Raw genomic sequence first — 12,106 nt, 5'->3', positions numbered from 1 at the left:
ACTTACCACAATTGTCCAGCAGACAGGCATTGCTGCCACCCTCAATAAAGCCACTAAATGTCATTGTATTCAAGCACAACAAAGAAAAGTTGGAAAACATAGAAAAAATAAGAAAAGGTGCACAGTGTCTAAGATGCAAGGTATCAGAATGTGTGGCATTTCCATATAGTTTTTAATAACCATGTACACCCTTTTTTGTTCCATTAAGATGACATTGTTTAAGAGTAGAGACAATTTTTCAAAAATATAAAACTGAAGAGACCACATCTACCACGTTCTTCAAAATCCATTAAGTGGGTATTTAAAAAGAAAAATAAATATTTAAATAAAGCAAAACAAAAAAATGCTTCAGAGTCAGAGGTACCAAAACAAACAAAAAAAGGTTTATTCAATAAAAATACAGTCAGCTTTTACTAGTAAACAATCAGATTACATTATTTTCTAAAATAATGTAGAGGAAATGAACCGCTAGGAAACTGCAGATGAAAGTCATAATCTCTTTGCAAACATTAGAATTTTTCAAACCTTTCTGGCTTAAAGATTCTTAAAAGTTGAGTACAAATAAGAGAAATAGCAAATACATAACATGTTGTATTTGTGGCAGCATGTGACACAAATCTGATTACTACATTTAATCTTTCATTTTCAGTCAACATCTGGTTAAGAGATATTTAAGGCGTGGGTTTTAGTTAACATAAAACAACCTGCTCCATGTTTGTTTTACGGTTAGAGTGTAATAAAGCAGAATTTTTTTCCAGCATGGCCATCACATTACAAATCCCTGTTGTTGCTGCTGAGCAGTTTGGGATAGGACGTGCCGATGGCGCGGCCGTGCCGATAGACCACCAGCTCCAGCACGTACTCGTCCACCTTCACCACCACTGACATCATCTTCTCAGTCGACATGAGGAAGATGATGGTGAACAGAGCGACCTCAAACTCTGGGCTGACGCCGATGAAGGAGCTGCCGACCGGCTTCACCTTTCCAGCTGAACTGCAAGCTCAGGACATGGTCATCCTCATCAGGCTGAAGAAAAAACAGAATATAGTTTGATGGAGCTTATAGGTGACCACTACGCTTTCTTAAACAGGTTATGGATATACAAAATAATGGTCATTGGCAAAAATTAATTCTTATATAATGAGATTTTAGTCTGATCAGTTCTGCCTATTAAGTGTTTTAGAGCCTCCTGTCACTTTAAATCCAAATAAGCTGCTGCTGGCCACACTCCCAAACTCAATCTTTACACTCTCAATTTGAAAATAGCTGCAAACAGATGCACAATTACACAACCATACATCTTTGAAAAGCAGAACTGGAGCCTCCTGCACAACCAACAAGAATGCAGCAAGTGGTTTCTGAATGGTAAGTTAACAACAAAACACTTGTCCTTTCCAGCAGCCATTGTTCAGCGCATATAGCGGTAAAACCAGCTGATCAAACATGATGGAGCTCAGCTTGGGTTGCTAGGCAACGGGGCTGGGCTCGCCTGGGGTTGCTAGGAAACAACACATTTATGGGGAAGTTTTTGAAATAGCTCATTTTCTAAACACCAAAAAATACTAACTTATTGCCCAAAAACAGCTGGGTGTCTTTTTAAGGTCTTGGGCTGTTTGAAGAAATATAAATCCCAAATGGAAGTATAAAAATGTCCAAAATGTGAATTTTGCCTGATGGTTCCCCTTAAAACCTGTCTAGATGTTTTATGCTGATCAAGTTGAGCACATTTTCTGCAACCAAATTTTGGTCCTATTTGGACCAATTTCTTTCCAAGCATGAATACAAAGGTTTACTATGAATTTACTGTCAAAAATGCCACCAGTCTTTCCAACAATGTATCTGGAGATACAAACATGGTGACCCAAACACTTGTTTCCATATTTATCCAGATTGATTGATTAAATCAAATTCAATTCTTTTCCTAACTGAATAGAAACCTGCATGATGTTCTTACGGTGTCTTTGTTGTCTCTTGCTTTGTAGCCTTTGTAGTCCACATGGCCGTGCTTCTCCTGCAGGTAGAACTGCACCCAGTTGTGCAGACCCATGATCTCATTGCCATATTTGGTCTCTCCAACAAACACGTGTTCGAAGCCACAAGAATCCTCTCTGAAACAATAAAGAGTGCATTTGTTTCTTCACTAATTAAATTATATATTTAAAACATTTCAAAAGTTATTTCCCCTTATCAAGTTTGCACTGTCGAGTAACAGAAGCACCACGTACAATATATCTGTCAGCTTCCAAATCAGTAAACTAAAGAACCTATATACAGTAGTGTATAGCTAATGCTAGTGCGCTAATGGCTGAGATATTTTTTTTGTTTAGCGGCTTTGCTAACTTTTGAAACTTTTGAAAACTTTTAGCGCCTAAATTTCTTTTTCTGGATAAATTTTAAAGCGCCAATTTACTTTCAGATGAACAAAGCTTCACGTCTTACAATAAATTATAATTTTTTTTTAATATTAAAAATAATCCACTTCTGTCAGAGCAACACTCACCCTGCACTCTTGCCTCTGTGGTAGAGGCGAAACCAGATGTCGTACAGCTGTTTCTTGAACTGTCCGCGGTCCGCAGGCGATTGGCCTTTCTTTACCAGATAGTTGTGAGCATACTGCGAGTTGAAAAACAAAATTCATCATAATTATTTTTTTTAAAATGTGTGAAAACTACCATCAAATTTTCACTCTTTGAAAATATTCTGCAGTTAAGTAGATTTTGTACTTAACTGCACAAAATCTGACTTGCTAATTTACTGTGGACATTCCTATCAATTTATTTGTTGCTGCATCTTAGTAACGACAATACTTCACACTTTGCCATGCGATAAAAAGTGAAACAATTCCAACTGTTTTGAATATTTTTTAAATCAAAATCTAACAGTACAGTCTCACATTAAGAATCTGTTTTTGGTCTGATTATTAGCTGGCCTTTATAGCACAACATCCATCTGAACAGTGTTTGACATAAGACAGAACAATATTTATACAGATACAGGAAATCCTTCCTGCCACATGCCATCTCACTGTACAATAAAAGCTAAATCATTGTTCTGCACTAATCAGTCCAATTTTGCACAACTACACTGTGGCACACTTGCTGTACATATATTTACATATACATACTGTTCTGCATTTTGAATCCTTGCAAGGTCTGCTCTAAGCTGCTTTTTATATTGACAGCATGTCATATTTTATTCTTATTTTATTTTGTCTACAATTGCTACTCAGTGATGGTTGTTGTGTGTCTTGTCTCTATGCTGCTGTAACTGCGAAATAATTTCCCTGCTGGGATGAATAAAGTAATTCTATTCTATTCTATGTGTTTTGGTAATGGGAGCTTGTACCAAGTAGCAAGTCCGCTCTAAAGCTTTTGTACCTTCATGAGCTCAGTCTCCATGATGGCGTCAATAAAGAGCCGATTCTCTTGAAGCTCCTCTGAAGTGACCGTCTCTGACACGCCTGTAGACATCTCATAGTTGTCCAGCAAGTTGATAAAACCTGAAGTTACAAGCATAAACATCAGATGTGGTAAAAGCAAGCTTCTAGAAAACCAAAATGATGTTAAACTGATACTTACGAGCAAATGTCGCAATATTTTTCAGTTTTCCCTCATCGACGTAAGCAAAGAGAGGAGCGCAGGCCCGATCCCTGGCGTTGTTACTGCCCTGAGCCACATGACCCGCTTTGCCCTGAAGACAGAAAGAATCAGAATACAGGTAAGCAAACAGAGCTTGTCATTACACACAATTAGAGCTGAAACGATTAATCATTGTTAATCGATGTTGAAATAATCGTCAACTAATTTAGTAATCAATTAATCGTTGACTGGATTATACAGACATTGCTAAAAGAACATAGTCAGAGCAGTAATTAAGCCAAAGGTGTACAAGAAATATATACATTCTGCATTTAAGATAAAAGAAAAACATTCTCTATATAAATAAATTCTATTAAGAGCTCTCCAAATCGCAGGTTTAGCTTCACCTTGTTCAAATTCTGTTACTAATAAATCTCATATTAAGCACCTTTTGCTATTCAATTATTTAGCCAATACAAAAAAATACCTATTTATTGATGTTAAGTCAAGCAGAAAGGACTGAGCTTTTCACGTGTTGATGTTAGAAGTTAATCTAAGTTCTCTTCCAGGTAGATTTGCATGTATTGCAACATGCAGGACTGACCTGAAGGGAGATTTTGTAGTCAGTTCCCGGCTTCAGACGGTTTGTGTCCAGTTGCCAGAGTTTATTCAGCACCTCAGTCAGCTCCCGGTTAGCCTGTCGACTGTTGGGGGGGGAAAAGCAAAGACAACTGATGAATCACGAGTTGTAGAAGCAGGCAAGATCAATAAGACAAACACATGTCAAGAGTTAATTTCTGTAAAAAAATTAGAGAGAAGATCCAGCTTCTCCATGTGTTGGAGAGAAAAACTATATAAACAAACACAACATATGAGTTGGCCCTTATAACACCACTTTTTTCAATTGCGTTTTAATTGTCAAATAAGATATGCATTAAGATTAAAGATTATTTTATCACATGGAGTTCCACACAGTGTTGACTCAGGAGGACAGACATTATGCAGTACTATGTGTTGGTCTGTCGCATAAAACCCCCAATAAAAAACACAGATTTTTGTGGCTGTAACCTAAGAAACCTTCAAGGATTATAAGAAGGTTGCAAGGCGATGTAGTTTCAGCTTTCAAGTTGTGTATCACAACAGGTGAGCAGGTGGGGCTCACCTTAATGACAATAGTGTTGAGTTCCTCAGTAAACGGGAAAATAGTGGGAGAAAAAAAGAAAAGTTGTATGACCATATCAGCCTCTGTAGCTTTTATGGTAATAACGACAGATGTGTTGCAACCTTGGAGCAGTTAGTGATAAAGAGGAAGTCTGTTTTGGCTTTGTTTTCATAGACACAGAGATTTGGTTTTAGGTAATCCCCCCCCTTTTTTTTTTCAAAACTTTGTTTCAGACTTTGCAGACACCTGGATGTAATAAGCTTTCATCTAATTTTCAGTTAAACGCTTTTCGCAGAAAATCCTGTCTATTTCCAAGAACTTCGTGTTGCTTTATTCTTGGAAAAATATAATGACATAGTGGAAAACAAACAGGTGTGTCACCTGGGAAAACCTTCTGCAGTCTTTCGGCAGCTTTTTTTTCCTCTTAGAAACAGCAGGTGAAAACTAAAAGCCACATCCTCAATGTCATGTAGGATCTGCACATGGTGAGTAAGAACCAAATGACAGGAAGGGGCACAGGAACTCCTCTGTTCTTTCTTTAGATCTGAAAATATCAGCAGAAACTATAAAATCAACCATGTCCTGTTTGCTGTGTTGTATAATGTCACCCACTAATCAGTACCAGACCCTGCAGCAGCCACATCCACAACAATCCTCATTCCTGCATAAAATCTCCACATATTTACAGTTTTAAATCTACACTTTGTACTTAGAGCGGCTTTTAGTCGTGAAAAGAAAGATACAGTTTCACTTGAGAGGAAAATATGCGTATAGAAACAAATAAAAGTGTCATCTTACAGCGTTATTATTACATGTCTACATTACACACTTTTGAAAGTATAAGCTTTTATACCCGGAAGTATCTCAAAATGTTGGAGAAAACTAACATTTAGCTGAAACTATAGAGAAAACAAAGCGAAAAACAAAAATGTAAGTTTGGAGTCAATGCTTACCCACTGGCCATGGTTTATTTTAGTGAAAAAAAATCTCCCCTGACTTCTTCTGACACCCTCTCATTAAACTACAGAGAACAGTTATCTGAGGCGTCAATCTTGACGTTTCCAAAAACATTAGCCAATCACAATGCCCCTCCTATTCTCTACGTCATCAGATAGGCGGGTCTGTTTCTGACTCAAAGGTGAAGTTAGGAGAGAGAGAAGTGGGTTTTTCCACGTTTTTGGTGGTCTTCGAATTGCGAATCTTTTTTTAGTACGCTAATAAGACTGTTTTTTGAACGTATGTAATGGCATTGAGTTTAAATTTAAAATTGTAAAAAGAAATCGATTATATAAACAAAGCAAATGTATTTTTGCTAGACAAATGGGTTCTTTATGTATACTTTTTTATATTTTGTCAGGGTAGAAACACTGCATTAGTATTTCATTTATCCCGGGCTTTCCAGCATGAAATTATTTTAGAAATTAGAATAAAACTCAAATACATTTAACATAGTTTACACTTCAAATTCATTAAAAGCTGATCTTATCTTTTCAATAAATCAATTTAGGCTTGCTAAAATAATCCACAGTCATTATTAACTGTCAGCCTCAATAAAGTTCAATAAACTTTTAAGTACGTTTATTTTTTTGCATTAAGTTACAAACTTTTATTTTGAAAACCCCCACCAAGCGGAAGGAATCACGTTCAGCGCATGCGCGTTTTCGCCACACGTTGTTTTGTAGTCATAGGCGTGTGTAGCTTAAAAAATAGTCACGCATGCCAATTTTTAGTGGGTTAAACTCGATTCTTGTTGAGTTGTTGTTCCTTCTGTACTTAATGTAGGTGTCGCTGTGGAATTTAACGAGTTGTCACTTGAATCTGGTGGCACATATCTGAGTCGAGAACGTTATAGAAACCGGATTAGCTTGCTAGCTTATTCCTCTTGTAGGTAACTGGCAGCAGCAGTATGGCAGCGGTGCTGGAGCTCATCGCTGGCAGCTATGAGCAAATTACTTTCGGATACCGAGTAAAAACGGGGGAAAACGTGAGTAGACTTGTGATTTTGTGACTGCAGGAAAATGTTACTATTCTGCTTTTAAATGTGCACTGTACCATCTCTTTATAGTATTATAATATCCTTAAAAATTTATGCTTTTGTTACATTTATCCTTATTTATTTCAAACGTGGAAATAATATTCAGTACGTTCATGTTTAGAGAAGTCAAAGCTAGGCTTTAAAATCTAGAGAGACTACACCAACTGTTAGACATGGTAATAGCAGTGTTATGCTGTGGGATCAAATCAGCTGTGTTGAGTAGAGAAATTGTAAACTGGTCACCCATGCTCTGATCCATGTTTTCAGACAGTCAAATAATAAATCAAAATTTGTTAATAACACTCATCGTAAGCATGTTTGGAAGAAGTGAGAGTTGTTAAGAACACTCTCCCATATAGTAATGGTAGCATAATGCTGTGGGACTGAGTTGTTGCTACTGGTAATTTATGAAACAATCAAGGAAAAGGAAAAATTCTTTAAATTAATCTCAAATCAACAGCTAGATGGATCTATGGAAATTATTAATACTTCATATACAATGAAGTGTTCATCAGTGTTTCGATGATTTTAAAATAGCAAAGTTGCTGCATGTTAAGATAGATAAATATTGTTGTGAATAAGCAATGGAGAAGAATAACATGGGTGAATGCTTTCTTGTCTTTGTGACATAGTTTTAACTTGTGATGTGTTAAAATATCTTTTTGGTTTGGTCTATCATGGTTTTTTTTATTGTGCCTTTACTAACCTCTTGTAATTTGTACCTCTTGCTGGAGAATTCAATATTTTAATATTTCACATAGTGATGTTTTCCTTATTTGTTTGAATGCAGGACTGGACAGCCAAACCTGACTTTACACATCACGCTCACACAGCTTCAGTATCAGCTGTGGCGGCCAGCGAGAGGTTTGTGGTTACGGGAAGCAAAGATGAAACTATACAGTTATACGACATGAAGAAGAGAACAGAACATGGGGCTCTGCTGCATCATGAAGGTATGAGCAGTTTATTTTAGATTGTCTGAAGCCAGAAAATGCATTGACTTTAGTTTTATTTTGCATGAAAGTATAGTTGATGATAAATTTCTTTGTTATGACTCCTTTGCTCCACAGGTACCATCTCTTGCCTGGAGTTCTATGGTACGTCCCACTTGCTGAGTGGAGGGGAAGACGGGCTCCTGTGTGTGTGGAGCACAAAGAAGTGGGAGTGCATGACGACCATCAAAGCTCATAAGTGAGTGTGACCCTCCCACAGTTTGGCTGCAGTTGTCTGTTGTGAATGAAGATCCTGATTCGTCTCATTTTTCTCAGAGGTCACGTCACTTCGCTCTCTGTCCATCCGTCGGGTAAACTGGCGCTGACGGTCGGGACGGACAAGACTCTGAGGTAAAACTCGCAGGTCACCTGAGTTTTTACTTTCAGCTTCCTAACACAGGCTGGAAAATTTTGACAATTTTTTTGGGTTCAGAATAGTTGAGTATTTTTGAGAAGGGAATATTTTCCAAACTTTTTTCTGTGTCCTATTGTTTTAAATACTTTGCCATTTGTTTATTCATCCATCCCTCTGCTTCTTGATTAGTTACCTCTGTCAATTGATCTATAAGCAATACATCAATTAATCGCATTATAAGTTAGAACAGATGCAATAATTTCCGTCTGCATGATTTATAATATTTTTCGTTCTGGTTCTTTGGTTTCTTTGGGGTTTTTTTTGGAAGGCCAATTTTGTTTACAGAGACTTTGTAATTCATTTTATTTGTTGCTTTGTTTATTTATTTTGGATATATAAAATGTCTTCCAGTTTCAGTGTCAAATGTTCATTAGAACTTAAAGTTGATTGATCTTTGAGAATGCGTCGTTACATTATTAAGATATTCCTACCATATTACTTGTAAATGGTCTCAGAACAACAATATTATCATTTATCACAATTACTTCTTGAACAATTTATCATCCAGCTAAATTTGTTACTGTGACAAGTCTAAATCCAATGTGCTTTTATCTACCCACTCACCTATATAATTTTATTTATATTCATTTAAATTTAAGGCCTGACCTCTGCAGAAAAAATTATTGTGAACATTTGTGTTTAAACAGTAACAAAAAGGTAAGCTAAGAACTCTGGAAATTTGAGAGTGGAAGAGTATTTAGAAAATGTGTACTAACACTTCACTTAGTCTCTTTATTTAAAGAAAAAGAAAAACCTAGTGTGTCCTTTTTATCTTTAAAGAACCTGGAATCTCATCAATGGCAGGTCGGCTTTTATCAAAAACATCAAACAGAGTGAGTATAACTTTCATTTAGATGAAAATAAAAACAGCTTTGGATTTATCTTGTAATGCAGGGATGATATTAAGCTTTTTGTTTTTATATTTTTTTCTCAGATGCACACATTGTCAGATGGTCTCCAGATGGCGACAGATATGTGGTGGTGGTGAACGACAAAATTGATATCTACAAGCTGGAGACGGCGTCTGTAACGGGAACGATTGCAAACCCGAAGAGGATCTCATCTGTGAAATTCTTAAACGTGAGTTTTCACGCCAAGACTCTGTATTATGAATGAATGAAAGGAATCAAACGCTAAGGAGTAGCTATGTTTTTCTGTTTTGTTTTCTTTTTAGTTCTTCTTTGGACCATGGCTGATTTTTCACACATTCTCTGTCTGGTTTGTTAGGATATTGTTCAGCAATATACTAACATTTTGAAAAATTACTAAAAGAAAAATCTCAAAAAGAAAAGAAAATTCTCCTTCTTCTGACCTGACAGGGGATTGAAACACTCTCCTGAAGTAAAAATAATACAGGAAAAACAGTAAAAACACTGTTCAATTAGACTATTTATTATGGCTGGACAATATGGCTGAAAAAAGTAGCACAAAATAAGGGTTTCATATCAGTCTGTCAATAGTTATTGATTAGTTATTTGTTTAGATATCTGAAATAATGATAAACAAGTCTCATGTCCTTTCCTGTTTTATCCACAGTTTTCACTACATGTTGTTGTTTTTTTATTTTTAAGCAGTTATGAGGCACAGTGGCGGAATCTACTGCTGTTAGTCACTCAGCAGGTCGTTGCTAGGTAACCGAAGAGTGAGTGAGTTGCTAGGTAACCAAAGAGTGAGTGAGTTAGTTGATCCACCAACTTTGCTTAGTTGTGTTGTGAGAGGTTGACCAGCTAAAGTTTTTCCTCTGCCTAAATCCCCCAGAATGCTGTGCGGTTCACTGAAATGATTGAATATTTGCTATTGACATTGATCACATGTAGGTCGTGATATATATTGTTATTGATTTATTGCCCAGCTCTGGTTCTGAACCTTGTTTGTCTTTCAGAACTCCTTCCTGGCCGTCGCAGGAGACGATGAAACTGTGAGGTTCTGTGATGTGGAAAAAGCTAAATGGGTTTGTGAGTTCAAGGCTCATGAAACGAGGTAAATTTCTTGAGAATCTGCTGAAATAATTGATCAGCAGTACATTAAATCATACACTGTGATCTGATTTATTAGCAGGTTTATTGTTATTGTGAGTTTGCTCAGTGCAACATGATTGTCCTGATGTATATACGTTACATCTCCCCTAATATGTTCATCATAATATGAATTGATTTAGATTTAAAAATAGTTGCATTCATACAAAATAATTTTTTTTTACTTGAAAATAGAGATGGGTTTCTCTCAGAAGATAATAAAACAATGTCAGATTGATTTTTTTATATCAACATTTTATTGAAACATGTTTAAGATATTTATAACTTTCTGTATTATTAATGGAAATAAGTCTTTATTGCCATTGTCGCAATCATAACCTTCACTAATTTTCTGTCAGATCCAAGAGAGGGCTCAGTTTGGTCAGCTTAGTATGAAGAAAAACATTGGTAAAATTAGAAGATAATGTTAAGCTTTAATCTGCCAGGGTTATAAATAATTTTAGGCTAAATTGTTCTGACTGTAGAACAGGTGCTCTCAGTTATTGTTGCATCTCTTTGTGGTTTCAGAGTAAAAGCAGTCGACAGTTTGATGGTGGATGATTACTGCGTGCTTTTAACGGCTTCAAATGATGGTTACATCAAAATGTGGAAAATCCATCTGAAAGAGGTACGTCTGTGTTATTTTGACACCATAAATCAAAATCAGTGGTTAATAACACTATTGGGCAGTTGTTACTGAATTCACTGTTACCTGTGGATGGGATGGGTGAAACAAACTTAAAATAAGTTGGATCTTTTATGGCAGTAACATTATTTCACACTATTTTTTGGAAATTGCAACCATTATTTTTGGTACATTTATTTGGTTAAGTTAATCTGATTTTCTAAAACTTGTAGCTATTACTCTTAAGACTTCTTGTTTCACTTGGTACAAATATAATGACCTACTAACAATATTTATTGATGTATTTTATTACGCTAACCCATTTCTTTTAGGTCTTCAAAACAGTAAAGAGAGAAAAACATGCCATTCAAGTAAGGTAGATGTTTTGATTTTCATAAATCGCGAAAAGATTAGAAGAAAATGGCTTCCCAACTTAAAATTTCTACATCGTCCAACAGCCTTGGGAATGACGTTAATGTAAAAACCATCATAAACATTGATTAAATACCAAGACATTTATGGTAGACTTTACCATAAAACTAAAAATGAGTCAACTTCAGATCTCTTAATAGAAAAAAAACATAGTTACAGTTCACCAAATATAGGTCCAACTGTCTTCCATTAGACCTAAGTCCTATAGAAAAACTGGGGTGAGCTACAGAAAACAGTGCAGGAAGTCTCTCTATGTGTTTCAGCTTTATGACATTTTATATTATTGGTGTCTTATTGGTAAAAGTGGGTCTGACAAAGTATTAAAGACAGGAGTACTAATGTAAGTGGTTTGGTAAATATATTTTATATGACTATTTCTGGTGGTGATCAGGAGCTGGAGCCTCCTGTTCTACTGGGGGAAGTGAACACAACAGCTAGACTGACGTGCCTCGCCGTGTGGAGGCCAGTGCAGCCGATATCTGATGGTCCGTCTAAAGCAGCAACATCTGAAGGTGGAGTCCAGCTTTCATCTCACTTTATGGACTACTTGTTAACACTTAAACATGATGGCATGGGTTAATTAAATTGATTAAATAAATATTTTTTCCTCTATCACTGTCCTCAGAACTTACTCAGGAACTTACAAAGAAGAAGAGAGTCCGAGAGATAACAGAAAAAGTCATTGTAGAGGATGAGAGCAAACCCAAAAAGAAGAAGAAGAAAAATGGCGGAAAAAAGACTGTCAAACAATAAAAAATATTCTTAACCCATTCATGCTTTTATGTCAACTTGCTGTGCCATACAAATATTTGTATCTTGAAGTTGCCGGATTTGGTTAGATTTACTGTGGA

General features: G+C 36.2%; 2 protein-coding genes across 2 annotated transcripts; one reads left to right on the top strand and one right to left on the bottom strand.

Moving 5' to 3' along the window:
- Positions 1-361: 361 nt before the first annotated feature.
- Positions 362-5,820, bottom strand: LOC114147197 (poly(U)-specific endoribonuclease-C-like). The gene is given in 8 exon segments (XM_028021790.1): positions 362-982; positions 984-1,027; positions 1,956-2,109; positions 2,502-2,614; positions 3,379-3,500; positions 3,580-3,691; positions 4,184-4,283; positions 5,695-5,820. Coding segments are annotated over 8 exon segments (867 nt in total). The 5' UTR covers positions 5,706-5,820; the 3' UTR covers positions 362-771.
- A 564-nt stretch (positions 5,821-6,384) lies between these two features.
- On the top strand, positions 6,385-12,027 carry pak1ip1 (PAK1 interacting protein 1). Its single transcript, XM_028019887.1, has 10 exons — positions 6,385-6,725; positions 7,567-7,729; positions 7,847-7,967; positions 8,045-8,119; positions 8,964-9,016; positions 9,118-9,263; positions 10,066-10,163; positions 10,727-10,826; positions 11,647-11,767; positions 11,881-12,027. Exons 1-10 carry the CDS (start codon positions 6,648-6,650, stop codon positions 12,006-12,008), a joined length of 1,083 nt encoding a protein of 360 aa, XP_027875688.1. The 5' UTR covers positions 6,385-6,647; the 3' UTR covers positions 12,009-12,027.
- The last annotated feature ends 79 nt before the right edge of the window (positions 12,028-12,106 follow it).

Source organism: Xiphophorus couchianus, chromosome 6 (genome assembly GCF_001444195.1).
Source record: "Xiphophorus couchianus chromosome 6, X_couchianus-1.0, whole genome shotgun sequence".
Lineage (NCBI taxonomy): Eukaryota > Metazoa > Chordata > Actinopteri > Cyprinodontiformes > Poeciliidae > Xiphophorus > Xiphophorus couchianus.
Note: the sequence above shows the minus strand (reverse complement) of the source record. Positions and strands in the feature narration are given on the sequence as shown.

Excerpts from the sequence above, each read along its gene's own strand:
- pak1ip1 (XM_028019887.1), top strand. The coding sequence starts at position 6,648 with ATGGCAGCGGTGCTGGAGCTCATCGCTGGCAGCTATGAGCAAATTACT. Across the intron at positions 9,017-9,117 it reads TATCAAAAACATCAAACAGA|ATGCACACATTGTCAGATGG; the intron begins GTGAGTATAACT and ends TTTTTTTCTCAG. Across the intron at positions 9,264-10,065 it reads CATCTGTGAAATTCTTAAAC|AACTCCTTCCTGGCCGTCGC; the intron begins GTGAGTTTTCAC and ends TTTGTCTTTCAG.